Here is a 27,787-nt window from a genome sequence, read left to right on the forward strand (position 1 = left end):
AGACCTTCTCAGTACAGTGGTGGTGTTAGTAGCCGTTGGAGTGGGTCTGTTTCTGTTGCGGTTTTTCGGCCAGTCTGGGACCTTCCCGGAGCTATTGAGTAGGTTCTGGGAACCGAGAGCGGGGTTGCTGTTGCGCGGGGGTCCCTGATTAGGGAGTGCGGCGGACGCCCTGGGCTCGGGCCCGCCTCTGGCCACGTGCGCGCTGCGTGTGCGCCACGGGTTCGGGGTCCCTGTGAAGTGTCACCAGGGGGAGGCGGGATCCGGGTGGGTGGCCCGCGGGCGCGGTGACACCGTCCAGGGACTAACGTAGCTGGAGTCCGAGGCCCGAGGGTGTCGGAGCGGCCCCCGCGCTGACCCCGCCCTGGGCCCGCCGGGGTTCGCACCCAGGTGACAGCTGAAGTCAGCGGCTCGAGAGGGTCCTGGCGATGAGGGACTCCGGAATTCGCTTCGTTTTAATATTAAAGAAGTGACTTCATTCAGAGTTACCAAATGGAACTGATTTTTCTTATTTGCTGTATTACGAGGCTTAGCTATCTTGCTCAGAGAGACAAAGATTTGTATAAAGAAGTGAATAGGCAAATGACAAACCCCACGATAATCTCTCTCTTTTTAAAATCAGGAAATACAGCATAATGGAATATATGACAGAATCCACCGACCGCACCCCTGGACACATGTGAGTTTCTCCCCTTTCCTGTCCCCTTTAAATTTAAAGATGTTAAAGTGAGCCTGAAATTCGCCAACTTTGGGGGACGTTTTGTTTTTAAGGGGGGAATTCTTTGTCTTAAGTGAAAGAAATGAAAAGCCTTATTTCCTGAGACAATAGAATTCATTTTTACTTGGAAAGTTTGTTACTGCAGATATTTCCTTTGAAAGAATATATTCGCCATATATTCTTCTAGGCTGGCATTGTCCAATACCGTATGCATTAGCCACGTGTGGCTGTTTAAAGTACTTCAGATGAAATAAAATGCAGTATCCGGTTCTTCACTCGTGCTCGCCACATTTCAAGGGCTCAGTAGCCACACGCGCCTGGTAGCTGCAGTGTTGGACATCACAGATCATGGAACAGTTCTTTTGGACAGCATCAGTGATTCTGAAACAAACATTTTCTGCCCCCAGTGTACTAGGATCGTGACACTCCCATCAGTTGTACTGAATCACTAGACATGATACCCTTTCCACCCTTTAAAAAGTTTCTGCTCTGGGTAAGTGTTTACGTTTTGGCAGCCCCTGTGCTGCCAAAGGCTTTAAAAAATTGCCTTTGGCCTATAATGCCACCTGATTACTGTTAGAAATAATTTAGAGACTCTAGACCCTTTGGACATCAGCCACATTTTGAGGGTTTTTTGAATTTTGGCCATCCTTTTTTTCTTTTATAATCTCAGCATTTTAAGATTCTTTACCTGCTGCCTGTTTGAAGGTTGCTCTTTTTCCTACTTGCGGCTTTAAGAGCAGAGATATTGATGGCCCTAACACGAAGGACTGTGTTTGTTTGATGGTTTTTAAATTTAACCAGTGCATTTATGAAATGTAATCTGTAAATTTTATGCTTTATTTATTTAAGCTTGTGCTGCGAATGTGGTGTTGCAATTAGTCCAAATCCTGCCAATATTTGTGTGGCCTGTTTGCGAAGTAAAGTAGACATCAGTCAAGGCATTCCGAAACAGGTTTCTGTATCTTTCTGCAAACAATGCCAAAGGTATGGTGTGATGCTATTCATCCTACTCACAGTTGAGATTTATGTGTAGCATATGCCGAGGTTACCAAGGTACATGAAAAAAGTGCATGTAATTGAGATTTAGTTTTATTTATGTTGCTGTTGCCAAAGGTTTTAGAATTTGTAATTTTGTAGTGTTCTTTTTAATTTGCCCTGCTAATCTGGTGAAGATAATGTAGAGGTATTTGAATCTGTTCTGTTTCTGTAAAGAGACTAATAGGTTTGATGTATACAGTTAATGGATAACAAATTGATGTTTGTAAGAGTGAGAACAGTTTATTAAGGGCATCCTTCTGTTATTACCATGAAATATTTTTTCCCCTCAGTCACTAGAAGCTATGCATGATAAAAAAAAATCACCTTATGTTTTAAGTAATTTAGCAATGTCTTTAAAAAATTTATATCTGTGAATGTTCCCATGTAACTAAAATCACAATAGTTGATGGGGGAAAAAAGCTCACATATCTGCAGTGGTCTGAAATAAAGACTGGATTTGAAGGCAGAATACCTTTGGAAATTGCTTATATTCCTTTTTAATTAACTTTAGTTATTGCCATAAACCGCTTGTGTCTACCTGGTAGGCCGTAGAGTAACACAAAACTGCCCAATGAAACTGTTTGTATAAAATTATATGCCTATGATTTCCCAAATGGGTTAGGATTGTAGCAGTTCTTAACTTTTTTGGAGGGAGAGGGGTTTATGAATCTCCTTGCGCATTTGTAAAGTATATCTCCTCAGAAAAGTACTTAACACATGTACATACTTATATATAAACACATGAAAGTTCATGCTGTTTCAGGGGGTTTACCGTTTGCAAGCTTTGCAAGTATGAAGCTTAATCTATTATAACTATTTGCTATTCTTAAAAGAATGGTGGAGGAAAACACTGGACAAAGAATCAGGATACCTAGTTTGTCTTGGATTTCTCACAAATTAGTTGTTTTCAAACTCTTGACCAATTAACCTCTTTAAGCATTAATTTCCTCCTCAGACTGAAGGTGCTTCATTAAATGGTATATGTAGCCCTTTCTAACTCGAAAAGCATGCTTATAACAAAGCAACTTGTGTGATATTTTTGAATGAACCTTTAAAAGTATACCAGAAAAGAAAAAGGATTCACTATGTAACACATGTAGAAGTATTTTGTATTTAACAAGCCTTTATTGGGCACTTACTCTGTGCTAGGCTTTGTCCTTCAGTCCTGGGCTAAAAAACTTAAAGCACATGCATGAAGGATTTCAATTTCAACTTAGATTTTATGTAAGATTTCACAACTTGAGTTTTACAGTTAAAATTTGGAAAGGGAACTGAAATAGATGAATAATCTGAACTATTCTGGTACATAGTATGAGGTATTTATCGTTTTTGTGTGTGAGAAATAAGCAGTTCTCAGGCACTACAGATATACATTATAAATCATTTTTATGCCATTTTAAGATGATTTTTACCTGTTTTTCAGAGCACAGATTCAAGGAACTTTTGGTCATTTTGTCATCCACACTAGACTTCTTATGGTGCTTGCAGATTGGCTTTCGCAAATGCCTGGAATTTTACCTTTTTAAGTAAAGCTGCTGGTCTAATGGAAGGTTTTCTAGAACTATTAAAATATATTTGGGATAAGTGCTTCAGATTACCCGTGGGTTATTACTATATTTGCCTAATAATCAGTGTTATATCTGCGTATGCAGATGGAAATTCTGGTTTTTCCTTGGGAGATCCTGGGTTTCAGTATACTGTCTTCTCACTCAGGTATTTCCAGCCACCAGGGACTTGGATACAATGTGCACTAGAGTCCAGAGAACTTCTAGCTCTGTGTTTGAAAAAAATTAAAGCTCCTCTGAGTAAGGTAGGTCAAATAGCTGAAAATTTTTTTTGTAGCAATATCTTTTTAATCTCTAATTTTTGGTAAATCCTTGTATAAGTAAGTTTTTCAAAAGTAACTATTAAATTTACTGTTGGTAAGCACTCCACTACAAATGATGTTCCATTTTTAAAGTTAAATATATTCTTTTTTTATGGAAATGAAAATAAGTCTGCTTTAAAAGATTTAATATGGAGTCAAATTTGTCATTCATTTATCAGGAACCTCTTAACATGCAATAATTTTGGGGGAAAATGCATGTATAAAACTATTGCTGAACTTTGTCTTTTTCCTTTTGTATTGTTTTAAATCTTTATTTTGTAGTGTTTTGTCTTTTTTTTTTTTTCCTGTGTTCCTGGCAATTTTCTTAACTTTATCTTCCTGTCTTTGTATTGATTTTTTCCCCCAGCACTAATATTTTTAAGTTTCAGAGTCTTGATGCATTCTGAGGGTTTGTTAATAGGGTTTTTTTTTTTTAACATTTCTATTTCCTGATTTCTCTTTCTCTCTTTCTTTTTTCTCTGGAGTCAGTTTTTTGTATAACTTGGTCTTTTTGCTCTCATAGTTTAGGCTTTTGTCAAATGTCTGGTGAGCCCGATGTGGTGATGGCTGGAGCCGGGCTGGGTGGAGGGGGACAAAGAGGGTGGAAATGGGGAACATCTGTAATAGTGTCAACAATAAAAAAAGTTAGCAAAAATTAAAAGAAAGAAAGGACACATTCTTTTTTTAAATCCTCATCTGAGGACATGCTTAATTGATTTTTAGAGAGAGAGTGGAAGGGAGGGGGATTAAGAGGGAGAGAAACATCCATGGGAGAGAGTAACATAGATTGGTTGCCTCTCATATGCAACCCAACTGGGAACTGAACCTGCAGCATAAGTATATGCCCTGACTGGTTTATGGGATGACGCTCCTACCAACTGAGCCACACCAGCCAGGGCAAGGACACAGTTCTTAAAATGAGAGATGTTAAGTATATTTGTAAGCTGGGAATTGAGCTGGCAACCTTTTGGTGTCTCAGGCCAGCACTCAATCCACTGAGCCACACCAGCCAGGGCTTTTTTTTATTTTTAATTTTTTTTTAACCACCTCTTTCTTTGTTAGTCATCTGTTAATCCTTGGGTCACCTGTTTTCATTTCTCAAAGATTTTTAGGTCCTGGCTCAGTCACTCTTTTTCTGAAATAATAAATATAGAGGGAAACATTTGTAAAACTGCAAAGATACAGAATAATTGTCTGGGAGATGTCCTCGAGAAGTAAGAAAGTAATAGGATATAGCATACCAGTAGAAGAATACTTTTCTTTATTCATTCAACAAATACTTGGCACTTACTCCTTACCAGCCTACTTTGGGAGCCCGGAATATTTCACAGAACAGAACAAAGATCTCTGCTCTCTACTGGGGCATTCTAGAGGTTGGTCTGATAGGGGCAGAGACATTTCATCTGCGATAATGGAAAAGAACGTGTTGGCTTGTGGGAACTTCTGGAAAATCTCGTCTGACTCTTTTTTTAAAATTGTGAAGACAGATGCATGGGCAGTAATTATTGAAGGAAAATCTATTATTAGGTGTTTGAGAAGAGGGGAAGGAATGAAATAGACCTGGGAAAGTGGGAAAATGTACCAGAATGATGGATGGTTGCTGGGCACGGCTGAGAGTTACTGTTACAAACTTAAAGAACAGTGTGGTGTGCGTGTGTATTTCTCTAGCCCCATCATCTGCATAGGTGAGGCATGGAGCAGGCAGAGCATTGGATTTAACCAACACGATTTAGCCAGATGACTAAGGTAAACTGAGAGAGGGCCAAGGCAATTTAATGTATAGATGGGAATGAGTGATGATCGATCTTGAAATTAAGCTGGGATAGGATGGAAGTGAGTAGATAGGGAGGGATAGGAGATAGAAAAGGTGGTAGGATGAACAGTTTGTGCATTTCAGTAGATTGAAGGGTTTTTCGTGTCCAGGACTAGAGAGAATGAGCTGAAAATGTAGATGATAGTCAGATGTTTGGAACTGAGATGGTAGGGTGGGAGATTCCGCTACTTATAAGTAGGGAAAAGGACAAGATCTGGTGGGGAGAGGAGCTCAAAAAGAAGGGAGAGGCCAAGGTATTTGGGAGATTATTTATGAGGATATTGAAATCATTAAGTGTTAATATTATTGAAAAGAGTGACTGAGCCAGGATCTAAAAGTCTTTGAGAAATGAAAACAGGTGACCCAAGGATTAACAGATGACTAACAAAGAAAGAGGTGGTTAAAAAAAAATTTAAAAAAAGCCCTGGCTGGTGTGGCTCAGTGGATTGAGTGCTGGCCTGAGAAACCAAAAGGTTGCCAGCTCGATTCCCAGCCAGGGCACATGCCTGGGTTTCGGGCCAGGTCCCCAATTGGGGGCATGCCAGAGGCAACTGACAGATGTTTCTTTCCTTCTCTTTCTCCCTTCCTTATTCTCTCTCTAAAAAGTAAATAAAATCTTTTCAAAAAATTGTAAACAAAATTAAAAGAGGTGGTGACATAGTCCCAAGACTTCAGGTTCAAACCTGGCTGTATTTAGGAGGAGGCAGGGAGAATGGTTTAGAATAAGCAGTTTGAGGACAAGGAGGATAACTCTCTGTCTCATGGTCCAGTAATGGGAGGAAAGTGAGGAAAATATCAGTTATTACTTTAATTAGCTGCAGAGGAACAATGTATGAGGTCTGTCCAGAAGGTGTCCAGCCATGTAATGTGAAAAATAGACGCATTTATTGAAGAAGGTACAAGAAACATTGTACATAGGACAGTGATGCCTCAGTCCCTTAGGCACCTTGGGACCTCACACAGTTCTAATGGCCATCAGCTGCTCTGTAGTATTTTCCTGAATCTCACTGAAGGTCTGAAATCTCTTCCCTTTCAAAGGTGATTTGAGTTTATGGAAAAGGCAGAAGTTGTGGGGTGCTAAATCTGTGCTGTAGGGGGGCCGAGTCACCTGGGTGATTTGATGTTTTGCCAAAAAACTGCACAAGACATGATGCATGAGTGGGTGCATTGTCAGAATGAATCTGCCAATCACCAGTTGCTCTTAGCTGTGGTCTTCTGGATCATCTGAATAGTTTCCATGGAGGAATGTTTGAGCTTCACGCAAAATTTGATGCAGATTTTTTGCTCTACTCACTCAGTCATTTTGAATGTGATGACCACACAGTACACACACTCACTCAATGGCATCTACCACCCCCACTGACTAGTACAGTGAAGTCGTCATTGTTCACCCATGTGTATTCCAGTTCACTCTCCTTGGCTGCCAGGTCACACCAATATTGCACAAACTGTTCTCATCATATTAACAATGGCTGGACTTTTTCCGAACAGACCTCGTATATAATCAAGAGATCTAGAAGGTGAAGGGAATATTCTGTGAAAAGATTGGGGATTTAGGAGGTATCGTTGATAGTGATTGTTGAGTTCCAGAGTGTTGGATGGGACAGAATAAGGAATATGTGGAACCATACGGAGTTTGGAGTATGGATGATGAGGAGTGATGGAGGTATTTGGGACTATGGTAAAGAAGGATAAAGGGCCCAATAAAGTTGACTAGTCGTGGTTGTCTGAGGATAGACAGTTTGGTGAGACTGTCTGTGTTGGGCAATGGTGAAGTGGAGGTCAAGGGTCCTCCTCCATTTCTGCAGATGGAGGTTGGAGGCTGAGTAAAAGGCAGTCTTAGTGCCCATAGGGCCTCCTCTTGACCCGTGCAGATGGAGACTGAGGGAATAGAAGCTGCCTGTCACCCTCTGTATGTGCTGTGGCTTGTCGACGGCTGGGGTTTGCTTTAGTGGGGAGCCAGTGGTATGAGGAGAGTTTTACCCTGCAGTGCTGCAGCTACACTGACTAGTCCAGCTCTCACCAGACAGGGCTTGATTAAATTATCACCTGCCTGCTGAGGTCTCCCAGATCTGTTATCTAGAGCTCAGATTTCTCTGTAGAGTTCCAGACTAAATATTAAGTCTTATTAGCTACTGAACATGTTCACTTGGATATCTCAGAGATTAATCCTCTTAAATGCAAATGTCTGAAACCAAATGCAGCATCTTCTCCCTATTAAATTTGTTCTTTGTGTCAGAAAAATAGTATTATCTGGATGCCCAAGCTAGATACTTGAGCATCATTCTATTGGGTTGGCCAAAAAGTTCGTTTGATTTTTTCCATAGGATGGCTCTAGTAGCACTTAGTTATCTTTAACTTCATTTGAAACAATTTTGTTAGATTGTATTATGACAGCTGTCATATCAATGTACATTAAAAAAACTTAAATTAGTGAATTTTTGTATAGCCATTTAAAATATTGAAGATGGAAGAATATATGCAACATTTTTGGCATATTATGCTTTATTATTTCAAGAAAGGTAGAAGTGCAACTGAAATGCAAAAAAAAGATTTGTGCAGTGTATGGAGAAGGTGCTGTGATTGGCTGAATGTGTCACCAGTGGTTTGCGAAGTTTCATGCTGGAGATTTCTGCTGGATGATGCTTCACGGTCAGGTAGACCAGTTGAAGTTGATAGCAATCAAATCAAGACATTAATTGAGAACAATCAATGTTATACTACACAGGGGATAGGCGACATACTCAAAGTATCCAAATCAATAAAAAATTATTGGTAAAATGAAAAATGTGTCTTTTATTTTACAGAAAAGCTAAACAGACTTTTTGGCCAACCCAATAAAATCTGTTCTTTTCCACTTTCCATATCTGGTTATTAAATCCTATAGATTTTCTATCTTAAATAGTTCTTGGATCTTTTTGCTTCAGTTATTTTTGGTACCTCCCAGTTCAGCTTACCTCTGACTTCTGCCCAAATTATCGAAACTACCTCCATTCTTGTTCTTTCACCTCCTTCCTCAACACATCCACTTTAGCAATATGGAGCCCTGTTCAGCTTCTCACATACAGCATACTGTTCTTGGCCTCTGCTGATCCCGCAACGCACTGCCATTATGGATTTAATATTCAGTGCCTGAGATGCTCTCTAATGAAAGTTTATCCTTTATTTATTTTAAAGCCACACACTTAATATTAGATAATCCAAGTAGAAACTTCTATTCATGAGATTTCTGGTGGATGATGAGGTCACAATGTCTTTGCTTCCTTATAAAAAGTATAATACCCCAAAAAAGTTACATTCAAAACACAGTACACTATTTTAGGGAGAAGGTTTTAATTTTTTTCCTATGCAAGTATTTCATTTGTACTTGAATTATACCTATTGCACTAATGTAGTTGTTAGAGTGTCCTTTCATTTGCTGTTTTTGTTGCCATACCTTTTATGATACTTTTTTTTTTACTGGTTATGTTGGGTAGTAATACTAATCATAGATTCCTTAAACATCTTATGGAATTTATTTATTACTGAATTGTTCTTTCATATTTTTCTCCTCATAAGGGAACTCATGTTTTTTCTGTTTGTGTTTTGTGGAAGGTCCGGCTTGTAGATGCAGGCTTTGTTTGGACTGAGCCCCATTCTAAGAGACTTAAAGTTAAACTGACTATTCAGAAAGAGGTAAGCTGTGCACAGTTTTCTCAGCATGGTTAAAGTGTAGGCAGTGAAAATGAAGGGGCTATTGGTAAATTATTTTGACTTGCCAGCTTAAAAGGACATGAATACACTCTTAATTTTAACTCTCTTTTCTTTTCGATCATCGGCTCAGATGATCCGGTTACTCATAATAGCAGCCATTGCTTATGGTTAGTGGGCTAAGGTAATGTTTTCAACGTTACTTTATTAGAAAACAGTTGAAGTAAAACATGAGCTATGTCAGTGCTTCTCAAACTTGGCTGGTTATCATGACTCACTGTAACTGAGTCAAAGTGGATTCAGCTGGATGTGAGACACAGGAATGTAACTTTTAAAAAGCTCCCGAGGCGATTTCAGATGATTGGCTATGTTTGGAAACAAATTAGGAACGTTTTGTTTTTTGATAGTTTTTTGTCTTATTTTTTCTTCTAAGGATAAATTATATATACACACATACACAAATATATACATAAAGATATAAAAATTCTGCAAAAAAATCCTCATAACCACTTCAACTAAAGGTAAATTTGAAATGTTAATATAGTAAATCTTATGAATTAAACCTATATGTCTCTCTTTAAATAGTATAACTTGTGACTTTACATTGAATTGATTTATTGTTGATATTCTCAAAGCATTCATGGAAAAATATTTTGAGTTAAATATTAAAGTGTCTGTTTAAGAAAATATTTGTTACTAAACAGAAAGGAAAGAATGAAGTAGTGTGATTGCTTTTTTTTTTTTTTTTTAAATCAGGTGATGAACGGCGCTATCCTTCAGCAAGTGTTCGTGGTAGATTATGTTGTTCAGCCCCAAATGTGTGGAGATTGCCATAGAGTAGAAGCTAAGGATTTCTGGAAGGCCGTGGTCCAAGTCAGGCAAAAGGTGATGATAGAAAGATGATGAGTGAATCCTCCAGCTCTTGTTTTATCTTTTTCAGTTATAAGCAGCTAATAAAACTTCCTTTCTTGTCCCTTTTCCTCAAATCCTTCATGCCCAGGGATAGTCTAGGTCCCTGGAGCATCCACCTTTAGAAATAGATCCTTACTGCATTGTAGATAATCTTTACAAATTATTTTAGTTTTAAAAATCAGTGTGCCATATCTATGGGTGGCTTTTCTTTGCATTTCATCTATTAATATAATATTGTATTTATGTTTAGACTTCGCACAAAAAAACTTTCTACTATCTGGAACAGTTAATTTTGAAATATGGAATGTATCAGAATACACTTCGTATCAAAGAGATTCATGGTGAGTTAAAATGTAAAGGCATTTGAAATGATGTCAAAATCCGTTAATCACTGATCTTGTGTATCTTGAGAAAAGTGCTTAGAAGTGTGGTCTTGGTCTTTAAATGGAGAGGGAAAATGAGTATCAGTTATATACCTGAAGAAAATCTTCAGGTGATATAACTGACCTGAGTATCTGACCTGAGTCTATTATCAGTAGATACAAGGTTAATAGTCTAAATTAGTGAAACACAGTTTAGTGAATCTGGTTTTAGAAGTATTCTCACTATCAATGAAGTTTTACAAAAAAACATAATTAGTAGGGGGGCATGTATTATAAAGTATAATTTATGCACTGGTAGAAGCAGTGAGACAAAACCTTGCTGCCTGTTTAGCACAGTGGCTGGCTATTTGTGGCTAGCCACCGGGAAAAGGTACACCTTTGTTCTGGGTAGCTTTGTTTGGAGTAACTCTTGGGAATAAGGAGATCCAAATATTCTAGCTAAACACTTCATCACAGTGGCAGAATTATCCTCACACAGAATTTTTTTGTAGCAAAAGACATGGATACATTTTGGGACATACTTTGCAGTCACTTTCAAAACCAAAAATATTATAAGTTTAACCCTTTTTTTTTTATCCGGAGGAGTTAATGTCTCCCCCACCCCCCACAGTGGTTCTTGGTTTGATTTAAATGAATGTTTTGTTTGTTTGTGTATTGGTAACTTTTAAAAATCATAATCATAAAAATTCCAACTTGGAAGTATGTATGAATAAAGGATGACTGTGTCCCTTTTATCCACTTGTTATTCCTAAAGGTAGCCCCTTAAAACAAGATAGTATGCTGTGTACTCTGTGTGTACATTGTGATAAAATTGGTTTCCCTTGTGTAGGATAATTCTGAAACATTCTGTGACTTTAACATGTTACATCATATATTTGGAAACCTTTCCATCTCACTGCATATGATTCTCTTTCATTATTTTTAACCACTGTGTGTGTGTGCTTATTAATCAGTGTCTTTAGTTAGTTTTTCCTATCACCATATTTTGCCATGTATGATGTGCACTTTTTTGCCCAAATTTTTGAGGGAGAGATAAGGATGTACATTATGCCTGAGTATTATGATTACATGGCATGGGCATGATAATCCCATATTGTGCACAAAAACATGGGTGTGCATTATACACGGGAGCTCATCATACACAGCAAAATACGGTAGTTGGCTTATAAGACATTTTCGTTTTTGCTGCAGCAAACAATGCTGAAATAAACACCCATGTGTTTGTATATGTTTAGTGGTTTTTCTGTGGCATTGAGTTGAAGAGTTGACATTGCTAGATGAGTGTGCTAATACTAAATTTTATATGTACTGCTAGATTGTCTTCCACAATAGTGCCATTTCACAGTCCCATCACTTACGAGTTTACATTTTTCCTAAACTCTTGCCAACACTGTCTAAGGTTGTATTAGCCTTTCTAATTTTTGTTGTTGTAAAGGAGAAAATAATGGCATCTTGTTTTATTTTGCATTTCTTTGATTACTAGTGAAGGTTAACATTTGCATATGTGTATTAGCCATTTATATTTCTCTCTAATGTGAATAGTCTGTTCTTCATATATGTATCTTTCCTCATTTATGTTGTATTCAGGATATCAGTCTCATTACTTGTGTGTGTGTGTGTGTGTGTATGAATAGAGAGAGGGTGAGAATGCATTCGAGAGCATGTGTTGGAGCATGCACCTGAGAGCACATACTTTTTGCAATGTGTAATGTCTTACTAATTTCCTTCTTTAGTTATGTAGCTATGGCTTATGACTGTTGTTCTTACAGAGGGAAGTTTTCTATACTCCTAAGGTTCTTTTTTAAGAGTCTTGTGCTCTACTGACTGAGCTAGCTGAACACGCCTCTAAGGTTATTTTTTTTTAAAGTAAATTATAGTTTGTATTTTACTTTGGATCTTTAATCTTACCTGGTAGGAGTTTTTCCCAGAAGGTTAACTTGCATTGTCTTAAAACCTACTACAAAATAGTCTGTCTTTTCCCCACTGATTTGAAGTATCTCCTTATTCTTATATGCTAAATTCCTTTATATACATGGTTCGCTTCTGGTTAATTTATCTCATAGCAATGAGTATATAAATTATACTTTTTATTTACCACAGTATATAAATTATACTTTTTAATGTGTACTTCTTTACTAATTTTTTTTTTTGCAAAACTTGATTGATGGTAAGGGCATGGATTCTGGAACCGGATTTTGTCAGTTTGAATCTCTGTCCCATCAGTTTTTTGCTGTCTGACGTTAGGCTAGTTCTAACTTCTTTGAGCCTCGGTTTTTCTATTAAGAAAATAGGATGATAATAGCACCTCCGTCATAGGAGTACTGTGAGGATTAAATAATGTGTGAGGCATTAAGAACCATGTTTGATGCATAATTACACTTTCTCAGTTCTTTCCTATACTTCAGTGACATTTTGTAGTTTTTCCCATAAAGATTTTGAGTATTCCTTCTTGATGTTTTGAGCTATTTTATACTATTTGTTATTGCAGATGGCAACTTTTTCATTACATTTTCTAATTGATTAATGCTAATATATTGGAAAGCTATTGATTTTATATGTTGATCTTTCTGAAATTTAATAATATCACTAGAAGTTTACAATTGATACTCTTGATTTTTAGATACACAATTGTCTGTTAACAGTGATAGTTTCATTTCTCATTGTGTTTTTATTTTAAATATCTTACTGTGGTTTTGATTTGCATTTCCCTGACTAGTGTCAGTGAGCATTTTTCATGTACTTGCGTACCATTTCATGTTTTCTTTAGGGAAGTGTCTATACAGTTTCTCTTTCCATATTACAATGGGGTTATTAGATCTTTTGCTATTGAGTAGTAGGAGTTCCTAATATATTTTGGAGATTAATCCCTTTTCGTTATATCCCATTTGCAATTACTTTCTCCTGTGTTTTAGGTTGTCTTTTCACTATGTTGAGTGTTTCTTTTGCTGTGCAGAAGCTTTTTAGTTTGATGTAGTTCCTCCCAATTGTTTTTGTTTTTGTTGCCTGTGCTTTTGGTGTCATAGCCATGAAGTCATTTCCAACACCAATGTCATAAAGCTTTCCCCCTATGTTTTCTCCTAGGAGTTTTATAGTTCCAGGTCTCAATTTGAGTTGAGTTGATTTCTGTATATGTTGTAAGACAAGTGTCTATTTCACTCTTTTGCATGTAGATATCCAGTTTTCCCAATATTTGTTGGAGACTGTCCTTTCCCCTCTGTGTATTCTTGGCTCTCTTGTTTAAAATCAGTTCACTGTGTGTGTGTGGATTGATTTCTAGACCCTCTGTTCTGTTCCATTGGTCTGTTGGACTGTCTCTGTTGATACCATACTGTTTTGATTTCTGTAGCTTTGTAATATATTTTGAAATCAAGAAATGTGATGCCTCTACTTAATGGTGTCTTTTGAATTGCAAAAGTTTAAAATTTTGAAGTCCAATTTGCCAATTTATTTTTTCTTTTATCTCTCGTGCTTTTGGTGTCATGTTTAAGAACTCTTGCCTAATCACGATTTTCTTTTCTATTTCTTTCAGGTATTGTATAGTTTTAGCTCTTATATTTAGGCTTTAAGTTAATAACCCTTTTGAGTTACTTTTTGTTCATGGTGTGAGAGAAGGGTCTAAATTCATCCTTTTCACATGGATATTCTACTTTCTCAGGGAAAAGACTTTTCCCAAATGAATTGCCTTGGACCCTCTGTCAAAGATCTGTTGACTGTAAATGTACGGGTTTATTTCTGGGGATTTGAGTCTGTTCCATAGATCTACATACCCATCCTCAGGCCAGTACCACACTGTCTTGATGACTTAAAGCTACTGCACTGTGAAATGGGGAAGTATAATGTTCCTGATAACTTTATCTTTACAGTTGTTTTAGCCACTCTGGGTTATTTTAGTTTCCCAGTTAGCTGAGTTGTTTGGAAGAATATTTCTAAACATTTCTTAGCAGGTAGTTTTGCTTTTAGTTATTCCTTTGTTGCTGATTTTTAATGCTACTGCATTGTGATCAAATAATGTTGTCTGTAGTAATTTCTACCATTTTGAATTTATAGAAGTTTAAAAAAATCTTATGCATAATTATTTTATTAATGTTGTTTGAATTTTTAAAAATTGTATTATTTCTTGGGACCATGTTCTATAATCTCAGTTAAATTAATCTTGATAGTTGGTTATTAAGTCCTTGTACTATGGATTAAATTCTATGAATCCTTCCTATTTTGGCTTTGATAGTCTTATACTCGTCCCCCACAGTGATTGTGCGTGTGTTAACATTTGTTAATTTCTTTTTAATAGTTTTTGTTTCTGCATCTCAGTGCTGTTATTAGGTGCATTTCTATTGTTCTCTTGGTAGATTGTTCTATTTATTACATGAAATATCCTCTATGCCCTGGTTAGTGTTTTTCTCCCCTCCTGTTGACCTTAAATATTATTTTGTTTGAAATTAAATTTATGAATCTTATTTTTTGTTAGCATTTGTCTGATTTTGTTAAATAATTTGTCTTATATGATATCCCTAATTGTTATACATATATTTTCTGATCATTTGATTTTTAGCACACATTTAATTTGTTACCTAGTCATGTTAGTAGAAGAAAATCTTATTTTGCAGGATTATATTAATGTGGCCTTTTTTTTTTTTAAAGATGGACTGGATTTCTATTATTCTTCAAAGCAGCACGCTCAGAAGATGGTAGAGTTTCTTCAGTGTACAGTCCCCTGTCGGTATGTTCTGAACCTAAATGTGATTAAGTCCAAGGAGCTGGGAGTGGGTATACTCACATCTGCCTTCAGACTGAGACAGCCTCTCATGTTAAAACACTTAAAATCATAGTAGGAATACTCACACAATTAGTAAGCATTTATTGGATTTAGTCACTTTAAGGAAAGTATTAGCCCAAGAGCATGTAAGAATCACTTTGGGGGTGTAGACCTCACCCTGTGACAACAAGCACTATAGCACTGAACCCTTGATTGAACATTTTTAAATAAGAGGAAGAATGATAGGGTAGAGGGCTTTGGGGAAAGCTTAATGGAGGAGGAAGGACTTCAGCTTCTGAAATGGGAAATTTTCAAAGGTGGAGTTTACATTGAAGAGTGAGATGAGTGTGAACAAAAATTTGTGGGCATTAGTGTAGCTTTTAGTGGATGCGGTGTACAGGTTAGATTGGCTGAGGCAAGGGCACAGTTTGGAGAGTTTTAGTAGATAATGTTGAAAATAGGGTGTAGTCATATTGGTGAAGGTTTGGATGAAATTAGGCTTCACCATAGCAGACATCAGGAAACCGTTTCAGACCTTTGACAGCGATCTGATTTGGTGAAAATTAGTATTCCGAGACTGTACAAATCAGGCATTTGTCTTTTTATTACTATGAACTTTTTCCTTAATAGGTACAAAGCTTCACAGAGACTGATCTCTCAGGATATCCATAATAACACATACAATTACAAAAGCACTTTTTCTGTGGAAATTGTTCCAATATGCAAGGTACTTTCTTTTATTTAATTAATCTATGTCTATAAAAGAGTGCAAGTAATTAATTGGTTTATATGTAATTACTAGTTTCTGGTTTCCTTCTGGGGTTGGTTAAAAATTTAGAATAACTTCCTTAAGTGATTCCTAACACACTCAGCTATGTTAAAAAGATGTTAAAAGTAATTATGCTTAAAATTAAAATTGGCATACCCTTTATTTTGGTGTACTAATTAAAAGGCCTGTTTCAGTTTTTAATGTCCTTATTCCTTAAAATTTGTGACTCTAGTGGACACGTGACAGTGCTCTGAAACTTTGATTATAGGAAGTGACATTAAAATAAGTATCAGTGAACCTCTTTGCCATATGTTCAGACTGGATTCTGGCAGGATGAAACTAAACAGTATTGTGGAAATGAGGCCATAGAATCATTTTTGTGATTAAAAACATTATCTGAATAACCCTTAAAATGTAGTTTATCATTTTATTTCATTGTACTAAGGTACAACCCTGCTTCACAAACATAAGTAGATTAAAATTTCAACAAATTGTTATCAAGGGTCTACTGTATAGAAGGCTGTGTGTTCTAGAGGTCTCTGCCATGTAGGAACTTATAATTGATATTTAAATCACTAATAATAATAAGTGCCATCATTTATTGTGAGCATTCTATATAAATTAATATCTAACGATAGTCATATCTCGGGTACTTGTTGGCTTCAGAACTCGTTGAACCCTGTACTCAATGTATTTTGATGAGAAGAAATGTTTTAGCACTTGACGTTTGCTCAGGACTCCTCGTACTTGCTAGAACTTGTTTGAGTCCCTATGCTGCTCTTCAAGAGAAAAGTCTTCATTATTTGGTACTTGTTGGTTTTGGCACTCATCACGAGTACCGGAATGAATGAATGACAAGTACCTGAGTGTATTTCACCTCTTACATCTCGTAATAACTGGGGTGAATTATACTAGCATTTTGAAGATGAGGAAATCGAAGCTTGGGGAGGGGAGATGACTTGACCAAAGTTACGTGACTACAAAATGATGAAGCCAGGATTTGTACCTAGGTATGTGATTCTTCAGCTTTAAAGCTGTCGCCACTAATTTGTAATAGAGTACATTACCAAGGGATGACAGGATGACTTAAAACAGGGTCAGCAAAGTTTTTCTGTAAAGAGCCAGATAGTAAATATTTTTAACTTCAGGCCATATATTTTTCTTTGCATCTACTTAGCTCTGTTGCTGTTGTACAAAGTAGCCATAGATAATAGATAAATGAATAGCTGAGGATGTATTCCAACAAAACTTTATCTATAAAAATGAGCTTGGACCAGATTTGGCCCAAGGGACATCTTTTGCAAAACCCTGGTTTAGAACTGAACATTTTACTGCTCCAGAGCCTGGGAAATACAAATTTAGGTGTAAGGGCATACTTAAGGCCTTGATTATTATGTGCTGGGAGCGATTCATACAAGTCCCTGGATGCATGCACAATATAAAGGAGTGTTTTCATTAATCTTTGGAGACTAAGTTAGAAAGGGACTGGACTAGGTGCTGTTAGGGATGCACAGAATGTTTTTTCAGTGGAGGAGCCTGTGATAGTGATTGGATACAGCTTAAATATAACCCCAATTCTCTTATGTTTTAATACAGTTTAAGAACAGATAACCCCATTGCTGGTGTTATTTTCCAGTTTACACATAGAAGTCTGCTTTTTGGGGCATTAAATATTTGATTACATATTGCTACGAGTAGCCTTGAAAGAGAAACGTGTGGCTCTCCTGAAATTTGTTTTTTGTGGAGATTGAAGGAAGTCACAAGTAGATTTAGAAAATCACTCTGATGGTTAATGCTTTGCTTAGAATGTACACTATTAACATAGAGTGGTAAGCATTCACAATTAAACTAAATTGAAATAACTTAATAGTTTGGTGAATAGGATCTGAAAAAAATCATTTTTATTAAGACAAATATCATCTTAAAGTATGGCTTATTTTCTTTTTTTCTAAAGATTTTTTTCTTTAGGTACTTTGTCGATTCATAGAATTAAGAATTTAATGTTTCAGTTTGGGCAAATGCACTTGAATGGGGTTTACAGTGATGAGTGTTTTTTGGAAACTGGTACTTAGTATTTGCTTCACTCTAAATATTAGTTCTTATGTCTAGGATAATGTTGTCTGTCTGTCTCCAAAACTGGCACAAAGCCTGGGAAACATGAACCAGATTTGTGTGTGTATTCGTGTAAGCAGCGCCATCCATCTCATAGACCCAAACACCCTGCAAGGTAAGTTGTTTGCCTTGACAGTTCTGTCTAGCAAGCTGTAGTAATTTATGCTGTAATTTGTAAACCATTTTCAGTAATACCGTTATGAAAAACTACTTAACATTTTTATTATTTAATTCTTACAAAACACTCTTACTTGATAAGTTACACTTACGTGTTTTTTTTTAATTCTTACTGGAGGATGTACTTACTGACTTTAGAGGGGGGGAGAGAGAAACATGGATTGGTTGCCTCTTGTACGTGCCCCAACTGGGGATCAAACCTGCCCCCTTTTGGTGTATGGATGATGCTCCAGCCAAAGGAGCAACTTTGCCAGGGCCACCCTTGTATTTTTCACTTGGGGAAATAATTCTGCGAAATTTCAAAAATTTTACTAGTTTTATGCCATTTATTTTTACAGAAATTGACTTATTTACCTCAGTTTACTTTTGTGACTAATTATTTAAATTCATTGCCAAATTTTAGTGTAGAGCAAATATCTTAAAGCTTGGAACATTTAACTTTTTGTAATCCAGTAGAACATTTAGTTTAAATATGAATTTAAACTCATTTCATCATTACGATACATAATTTTTAACAGTCCGTAAAAAAAACTTCTTTAAAGAATACTCCATATTGATAGGTGTCTCCTTAGTATTTGTTTGCATCTCTTACTTTTTTATCTTTTTCACCTTCTATTTCCTGTAAGTTTTCTGTTATTAAAAAATTGAGTTTATTTTACTATTCTCCAGAAAGTCATTTATTATCTTTGTCAATTAGATTAGAATTCATCAAAAGTTTTTTGTACAATAGTGGATGAACATCTGTCAGGTAAAACTTTATTTTCCATAAAAGTACCTAAGATGACTGACAGTGTTTCTAAATACAGTGCTAGCTCATGAAAACTATACAGTTGATTGGCTCTGACCTTATATTAAAGTCACTGAGCTCTGCGGTGTTCTGGTGATAGTAGCGACTTAAGGCATGTTTGATGCCTGATATTTCTCTTGTGTTGTGAGAAATTGGACTGATTTATAGGAATAAATGATGACTAGAGAGTGGACCGCCACTGTGGGTCCTGTTGACCTGATGCTTCCCAGTTTGTCTGTACCAACTTCTCCTGAGTTACGTATAACATTTGTTGACTTTTAATATACTTCCTTTCTCTTGTTCAATAGTCTATGCTTATTCTTAGTTGCAGATGTAGATGGGAATACTTTCTGGAGTCACCCTTTCAATAGTTTATGCCATCCCAAACAGCTGGAGGAGTTTATTGTGATGGAATGCAGCATCGTTCAAGATCTAAAACGCAAAGCAGGTGCTGGAATGGTATCAAAAAAGGTAAGTTCTATCCCGCACACTTTTTTTTTCTCGCCCAACTTACTATATTGATCCTGGTAATTCTAAAATGTGTTTCTGAGTAAAGGTAGCACCACACTAGGTTAAAAATGCATTCCATCTTTATATGTTGTTTGCTTTTAACATAGAGTTATTGTGGTGAAAATGATCAGACTTACACTGTCTGGTAAGGTTTTTTTTGTATAATGTGAGAATATTGTTTTAAATGTTTATTATTATGAAAAAGCATTTTCTTGCATTACTTTTGTACAGGAGGACCAAATGGTCAGCTAACCATTTTTGACTTTTTAAAAATGTTCAAACATTTGAATCAAATATAAGCTGTATTATTTTATATACTGAATACATCAGTTTGCATCTCTAAAACATGGGAACATTTTCTATATGATCAGAGTATTATCATACATATAAACATTGCCGTGTATATCCAATTTCTCATTTGTCCCAGAGTATCTTTTGTGGGTTTTTCGATCCATTTGGGGATCATACATCCAACATGAATATTATACCTCTTAAATCTTTTATTTAATAATAGCCCCCCTCCCCTTTTTTCATAACAACTTTTTAAGGCAACTTGGACATTTGTGGATCTTTTTTATTGTTTCCTCAAGATGTCATTTAATCTGCTACTTAATCTCTTGTAGTTCCATTAAACTGGGCAGTGGATCAGTTTAAGGTTTGCTCAATGGTGTATCCAGAAACAAAGTTTGGCTAGTTCACTTGATAGCAGATCTCTCTATTATGATTCTTTTCCCTTTGTTACTAGTCTGACGGACTTCTCTCTTTCCCCCCTCTCCCTCTCCTTCCTTCCTTCCGCTTAGATTGCCTTAAATTGAGCCACTGGGAACCCTTGCAGAATTGTGTCTATGTCTTTAAAAATTTTTTTATGAGTGACTTTTAATTTTTTAGAGGAGTTTTAGCAAATTAAGAGGAGGTAAGAAATTTCCCATATACCCCCAGACTCTGTACATGGTTAGCCTTCACCATTACTAATATCCCCCCAACAGTCTTCCTAGCCACAAACATTGAATTTCTCTCTCTTTACTTAGGATTTTAAAAAAATTTTTGCTCATCAGAGTTTTGTAGTTTTTCTCATAAAGATCTTAGTATTTCATTTTTGGGGGTGCTAATATAAATGGTATTGTGTTTTGAATTTCAAATTCCATGTGCTCATGTTGATGTGTAGGAAAGTGATTGACTTTTGTTTGTAACCTTGTATCCTGTAACCTTGCTATATTGTGGGAGGTTCTTTGTTCATTGAGATTTTCTACATACGTAATCGTGTCATCTACAAACAAAGATAATTTTATTTTCTCCTTCCCAATCTATACAGCTTTCATTTTCTTTGCATTAGCTAGGATTTCTAGTAGGTTATTGAAAATCAGAGATAAGAAGGACAAGCTTGCCTTGTACCCAATCTTAGAGGGAAATCTTTTGAGTTTCTTACCACTAAGTATAATGTTATCTGTAGGTTTTTTGTATGTATTCTTTATCAAGTTGAGGAGGTTCCCTCTATTCCTACTTTACTAAGAGTTTTTAACATGAATGGTGTGTGTTGAATTTTGTCAAATGCTTTTTTAGTATTGATACTGTCATGATTTTTCTTTTTTTTAGCCTGTTGATGTGATTGATAGATTATATTAAGTGATTTTCAAATGTTGAACCAGCCTTGCACACATGGGGTAAATAAATCCCACTTGGTCATGGTGTACAATTCTTTTATATTTTGTTGAGGATTTTTTAAATGTGCATGTTCATGAGAGAACATTGCTCTGTAGTTCACTTGCCTGGTAATGCCTTTGTTTGGTTTTGGTATTAGGGTGATGCCGGCCTTGTCAATGTGTGAGGGTGTATACTTTTTCTTTTATCTTCTGGAGAGATTGTAAGAATTAGTATAATTTCTTCCTTAAGTGTTCAGTAGAATTCACCAGTAAATCCATCTGGGCCTGGTGCTTTCTGTTTTGGAAGGTTATTAATTGTTGATTCAGTTTCTTAAATAGATGTGTCTATTCCTATGTCCTTTTGACATGACTTTCCCGGTCTTTGAAAACATCCTTAGTTTCTGGCCCAACACCACAATGTTTAGAATCACAGTATGTTCCAGAATCACACTGTATAGTTCTTACCCCATGTCTGAAATCCGGCGTTCCTTCAAGGATGTAAGTCTAATTTCCTTTACTGTGAATTAATGTTTAGAGATTCTTTATCTGTGTACTAGTGGTGCTCATTTCTACAGAGGTGGTAATTGTGGTTTGAGATGAAAATAACTTACGATAATTTGGGCAAATCAATAGAAATGTAAGATTACTTTTCACATTTTTATTTAAAATACAAAATTTAGTAATATGGTTAAGAACAAACTTTTATTATTTATAATAAATGTAGAAGAATATCCCTTTCCCTAGGCATATATAAATGAGATACTATATATAATGTTTGTTTTTAAAAACATGCTTAGCTAGAACAGGTTCATAAATCTCTTGTAAATAGAAGCAATCTAGTAGCTAGAAAGTGAATCCTATCACATAGGATTTAGTCTCTCTCTTGGTAACTCACTTTTTATTTTTTTAAATCATTTCTTTCCCAAACCTGAGACCTTTTATCTCAGTCTCTCCTTTTATTCCTACCTCTTCTTTTCATCTCTTTAAGATTCCTTAGTTCTGTCGTAACTCTTAGTATTACTCTTGATCTCAATGGGTCTGTTTTTGTTAGTATTGGCATGGCTTATACTTAATTCAGTCTGGAAATCTGAATGTTAGTTAAAATTTCTTGTAAAATTCTGTGTTGGAAGGGTACTTGAATGGTTTTCTATTTTAAAATTTCAAACTTGGAATGCTGTTTCTGTGACATTTTTTTCTTTAAGTGTAGCACCTCAAAATAGACATCTAAAAAATTAATTCTGGTAGTAATGGGGCCACTGGAATTGCTAGATTATTTTGTCTGAACCCTGATTTTTTAACTTTATGTGTAAAACACACGGGCTGCTTAGGATTGGATTTAAGATTCCCGAACTTTTTCACTTGCTCTCTTTGCTCAGTCTGTATTGGCCCATTTCCCTGTGGAAACATTTCTTATGAAAATTGTACATGTCTGTTTTTAGGTGACTTGTTAATGTTTTATAAAAGTCTTGGTGAAAATCTTAACAAATACTTATTTTGTGAATAAATTGTGAATCTTTTTCTATACTCATACTTAAGTAATTTGTTAATTTTGACAGTGTTTCAGAGATCTGAAAAATAAAATAATTTGTTTTTAAAATGAAAATTAGAAAACCAAAATCAACATTGTATTTAAATTTTCTATGAAATGCATTTTGAGTTCCATTTTCTTTCCTGTTAAGCATACCCTTGGGGAAGTCTGGGTACAGAAAACATCTGAAATGAATACAGATAAACAGTATTTTTGTCGCACTCATTTGGGACATCTTCTGAATCCTGGAGACCTGGTGTTGGGGTTTGTATTATTTTACAGTATTTCAAACTGTCAATTAGCACTGCCAATTTCCTTCTGGAGCCAGCAAAGCTTTCTAAAATACCAGTTTATTCCAAAAAGAATTCTCAGGAGCTTTATACCTCATTTTACTATCCATAAGTAAATTAAAACTGTGGATTGGACAGAAGCCATACTTAACTCCATTTTGGTCATCACCTTGAAACGTCATTTGTGCCCAGATTCTGAGTAACTGAACTCTGAAGTTGTATGGTTAGATCATCTTTACAGCTCTTTGGGGGAGTGGGTGGTTTTTTATTAAGCATATGCTGCTGCTCGGATAATTCACTTTTAAAAACTGGCGGCCATGTGTGTAAGGGGCCTTTGCAGGCATAGGACAGTCCATTCAGATGCCAGGCTTGTCATTGTGCCTTACACATTACTTTTGCTCTTAGGGTTTTAGTTCCTTTACTAGAGAATGAGGGGTTTTTGTTTGTTTTGTTTATTAGAAACTAAATGGAACCATCTAACCGAACCTTTCAGACTGATGTGTAAGTCTGTTCTGCTTCTTTGCACATGTGTGGTAAGGTAGACGAAAGTGGACGTGTGGAGCTCAGAGACAGAGAGCACGCCGTCTTTACTGTGATCTGCAGAAGCACGTTCACTGCAGGGTGAACTCCAGAGCTTTGGAAATGGGAACGCATACTGAATGTTTGATCGTAGAAGGAACTTTCAGGGGGTCATCCATAAAATAAGTTACATGGAAAGGGAAAATTTTTCTGACATTAAGTGTTTTATTATTTTCATTTCAGATTTGATTTGGCAAACTGTAACTTAAATGATGAGCATGTCAACAAAATGAAATCAGATAGAGTCCCAGATGTGGTAAGGCTTTCGATTTTTCCCTTTTCTCCTGTGTTAAAGAGGACCGATGTAACTCTTATGGGTAAGGTGCACAAGGTCACGTTTTTAAAAATAACAAATCAATTTAGAGATTTCTTTTGAAATTGCACTTAAGGTATAATAGCAAAGGCCTTCATTTTAAATGATTTTTCTTAGTGGAGAAATTCCAAGATTTAAAGAGTTTTTTTGTTGCTTTTATAATCAAATTTTCATATGCTGTCAAAATGCTTGATAGTATTCATAGAAGAAAAAATACATTTGCAGCTAAAATTGATGACCTTTAGAATTTATTCAGGTTCATTCTTTTGGCTCAGCTTATTTCATGTATTGTTCAGTTAAGAAGGCATTTAGAGTTAAATTCTCTCTCCGGTTTGAATATGTTTGCAATGAAAATGACCTTCGTAACAGCAAGTCTGAGAGAAAGAATCTGACTTTTGGAAAAAAACCTGCTAAATTCTAACATGAATTTATAAATAGAGTCATGAGCAACAGTGAATGTTAAAGACCCTACCTCCTACTTCCTTATTCTTTTAAAATAAACATTGATCTCTTCAGCCGTGGGCAAAAATAAAGTCGTGGTGTAAGAAGGACTCCTCTCCTCACTGCCCAGTTGTGCTTTAGGTAGTTAATGAATTAGGAAATAGAGCACAGCTTAGGTGTGAGTCTGAGTAGGTCTTTCTAAATAGATTGTAATGGGAGATCATGATGGTCTTACAGGATTTGTTTTGTATAAAATTAGTTATTTATGCTGCAGTTTTTTAAATTGTTCTAGGACATACAGTTGTGAAAGATATATATATAGTTCTACAAGTGCTTATCAGTAGGAATAAAAGGGAGAAAAAGTATCTATGATAATGTTTCAGAATGACTTATGTGAATGGTAGCTAAAAACTGAACAATGGTGGAAAAATCACACCAGAAACCTGAAGTTTAGAGAATAAAAGAAAAACGGTTTTAAATCACTGAAAAATTGCAGTTAGCAAATTTTAACAGTTATGCAAATAATGGCTGAATGCATTCTCATAAAATAGTAAGCACATGGAGAAAAATATTAAAAGTTCTCTTGACACTGTCTCTGGATACCTCCCTCCTCCTTTCCCTTAAGGTGCAACCTCTGTCATCAGTTTGGTGACTTGCTGGCATTCTCATAACCTTTCATTTGCTGTCTCTACTGGATCTTGAGGCCATGATACCTAGTTCCCATTTTGGTAACTTTGCAAATATCTGTTACTTCTAGGTATTAATCAAGAAGAGCTATGACCGTACGAAACGTCAGCGTCGTAGAAACTGGAAACTGAAAGAGCTTGCCAGAGACAGGGAAAACGTGGATACAGATGACGAAAGGTCCCACTCTCCTTTAAACCTTTTGTGGTTTTTATACTATAAAGAAGTAGCCATCACACCATTTATTCTTGAACTCAGTATTAATTTTGTGTTTTTACCAATGTGTTGGTAGAATCAGTATAACAGGCTATGACATTTAACACAGATTTAGTTATTATTTCCTGGGTTGTGACCTGACCATTGCAGTGGTATTGAAAATAGTTTATTTGAAAAGTCATAATGTAAGGAATAATTGATTACCTTGTGGATATCACAAAATGCAACTGAATACTTAAGACTTGGGATAAAAAGAAAATAGTTCATTGATATCAAATATGCTATTTTTCCAACAAGTTAAGGGGAAATGGAGATTATGTGTTCTAGAAAAATGAACTGGATGATTTGTAAAGTGGCCTTACTGATGGTAAAGACACTGATGTCTGAAAAAATGAAGTTTTAAATAAAATTGTGTCATTAAATGTGAGTGCAGAACAGCATATTTCTAAAACACAGTCTTATAATGTAGTTTAAAATAAGTGTGTATTAAATATGTAATGTTAATTAGTTGTAAGTACACTTTTGACTTTTATCTCTAGTCTTAAAAGTATATGTATTTCAGCTTGGCCATAAGAGTTTTTTTGGGAAGGTGAAGTGGGAAGGAGCCTTCTCATTGTATTGTATTTAAATTTACATCACCTCTGTTCAGTTGTGTATGTATTTTATCATGTAATTTTGAAAGAAAAAATGTAAAAAATTTGTCAGAGTACTTAACTGACAAGCAGATATTATTTAAAGATTTTAATCTTACATGGTATAGTGCTGAAAATGAAGGAAAGATAACTTCATACTTCTTGGTAAAGATGAAATACTTACATTTTCTTCATTCTTCTATAGACAGTACCAAGATTTCCTTGAAGATCTTGAAGAAGATGAAGCAATTAGAAAAAATGTCAACATTTACAGAGGTAGGTGTTTGAGTTTTAAGTTGTATTCCCCCACAATGAATATTCTGGTATATTTAACTTTGATTCTATAAATGACTCTTATGTTTTTAAAAACTACTCAATCATTTATTTTAAAAAAGTCTTTCAGAACAGTAAAACGTACTAAAATGTTTGCTATACCACATTTTGACATCATTTGCATCCTTGCATGATCCCTCAAGTTCAGGACCCCTACACTGGTAGATATTTATTCATATGTCCATGCAGTTCAGTCATTCAGCGGATGTTTAAATGCCACTCCAGACATGATACAAGAGCTGTGGATATAAAGTGGTTAAATAATATGATGGTGGGGGCAGGCATTTGCATATTTCCATATTTGTATTTATTTGAAATCCTCCTTGTATTTTTTCTTAGATTCCACTATTCCTGTGGAAGGTGACACTGATGATGAAGGAGCACCTCGAGTTAGTCTGGCTGAGATGCTTGAAGACCTTCACATTTCCCAGGATGCCACTGGTGGAGAAGGTGACTCAATGATGACGTAACAGGCTTGGGATGTTGGACAAAATAACCTTTTCTGTTTCATCTGTGCCTCCGTATCAGAGAGGAGAAGTTTAGTTTTAAACCTGAATAAATATCACTATTTTGATTGTTCACTCAAAGCACTGAAGAATAATGGCTTTTAAATTTTAGATAACAAAGTCAGTTTGTCACTGGACATCAAGGAGGAAAGTTAATCTTTTTTATTAACATCTTTAAATGAAAAAAAAAATATTTGTTGATTTTAGAGAGAGGAAGGGAGAGAGAGAGAAACATTGATTTGTTGTTCTACTTGTTTATGCATTCATTGGTTGCTTCTTTTATGTGCCCTGACTGGGGATTGAACCAGGAACCTTGGTGTATTGGGACGACACTCCAACCAGCTGAGCTCCCTGGCTGGGGCTGTTAACATCTTTACAAATTGATAAATTGGGAGTTATCTTAATTTTTATTGCAGAAGAAAATATGTTTGAATTATTTGTGGATTTGTAGCAAACATACACTACTTGTTTAAAGGTTAAATAACAATTTATACCATTGTCATTTTTGCCTGTGCCAGCAGGTTATGGCAGTAGCCGCTTATGTTGAAAAGCGTTTTCCTATCATTTCAAGGAATTTCCTTTTAAATTTTTGGTGTACAAATTGAGGAGGAAGGAATTTTCTCTGTGTGAGTTTCTATCATTGAACACAACCATCACAAAGAGTATTGAAATCCAGCATGTAGTGATGAAGCAGTAAAATGATCTTCGTGCTTTATAAAACCATGAGTCAGATTTTTATGAGGAGTTCCTTCCACATCCTTTAAAAAAAAGAGTTGGCTTGGGTTTTGAAGTGTTTTGAGAATAAAATAGTAAGATCCTATTTCTCTGAGAAGATCATATTTACTAAGTGTGCCAGAACTAAGAGCTAATTTAAAAACTTTATACCACTACATAAGGAAATTGAGTAAGTGTTGAATGAAACATTTTCCCTTTTTTAAAGACTGGACTCCTTAATTCTGAAGTTATGAATAAAGGCCTGAACCATCTGTATGGCTTCTTTTCTGTCTGCATATTTAAAGTTTTCACTTGTGGTCTGTGTTTACCTGTTCTATGTCAAGACTTTGAAAAACATGAAAATAAAAACATTTTCTCCATT

At 35.8% G+C, this 27,787-nt stretch overlaps 1 protein-coding gene across 1 annotated transcript; it reads left to right on the forward strand.

The window, feature by feature from the left end:
* NMD3 (NMD3 ribosome export adaptor) lies at positions 1-27,787 on the forward strand. Its single transcript, XM_024563266.4, has 16 exons — positions 1-98; positions 620-676; positions 1,568-1,702; positions 3,470-3,566; positions 9,031-9,111; positions 9,883-10,011; positions 10,289-10,379; positions 15,060-15,138; positions 15,805-15,901; positions 18,053-18,170; positions 19,345-19,490; positions 22,849-22,961; positions 23,750-23,822; positions 25,078-25,184; positions 26,058-26,128; positions 26,525-27,787. The coding sequence occupies exons 2-16, from the start codon at positions 633-635 to the stop codon at positions 26,653-26,655; spliced, it is 1,512 nt and encodes a 503-aa protein (XP_024419034.1). The 5' UTR covers positions 1-98; positions 620-632; the 3' UTR covers positions 26,656-27,787.

This window comes from Desmodus rotundus, chromosome 2 (assembly GCF_022682495.2).
Source record: "Desmodus rotundus isolate HL8 chromosome 2, HLdesRot8A.1, whole genome shotgun sequence".
Taxonomy (NCBI): Eukaryota; Metazoa; Chordata; class Mammalia; order Chiroptera; family Phyllostomidae; genus Desmodus; species Desmodus rotundus.

Excerpts from the sequence above, each read along its gene's own strand:
- NMD3 (XM_024563266.4), top strand. The coding sequence starts at position 633 with ATGGAATATATGACAGAATCCACCGACCGCACCCCTGGACACAT. Across the intron at positions 3,567-9,030 it reads TTAAAGCTCCTCTGAGTAAG|GTCCGGCTTGTAGATGCAGG; the intron begins GTAGGTCAAATA and ends GTTTTGTGGAAG. Across the intron at positions 25,185-26,057 it reads GTGGATACAGATGACGAAAG|ACAGTACCAAGATTTCCTTG; the intron begins GTCCCACTCTCC and ends ATTCTTCTATAG.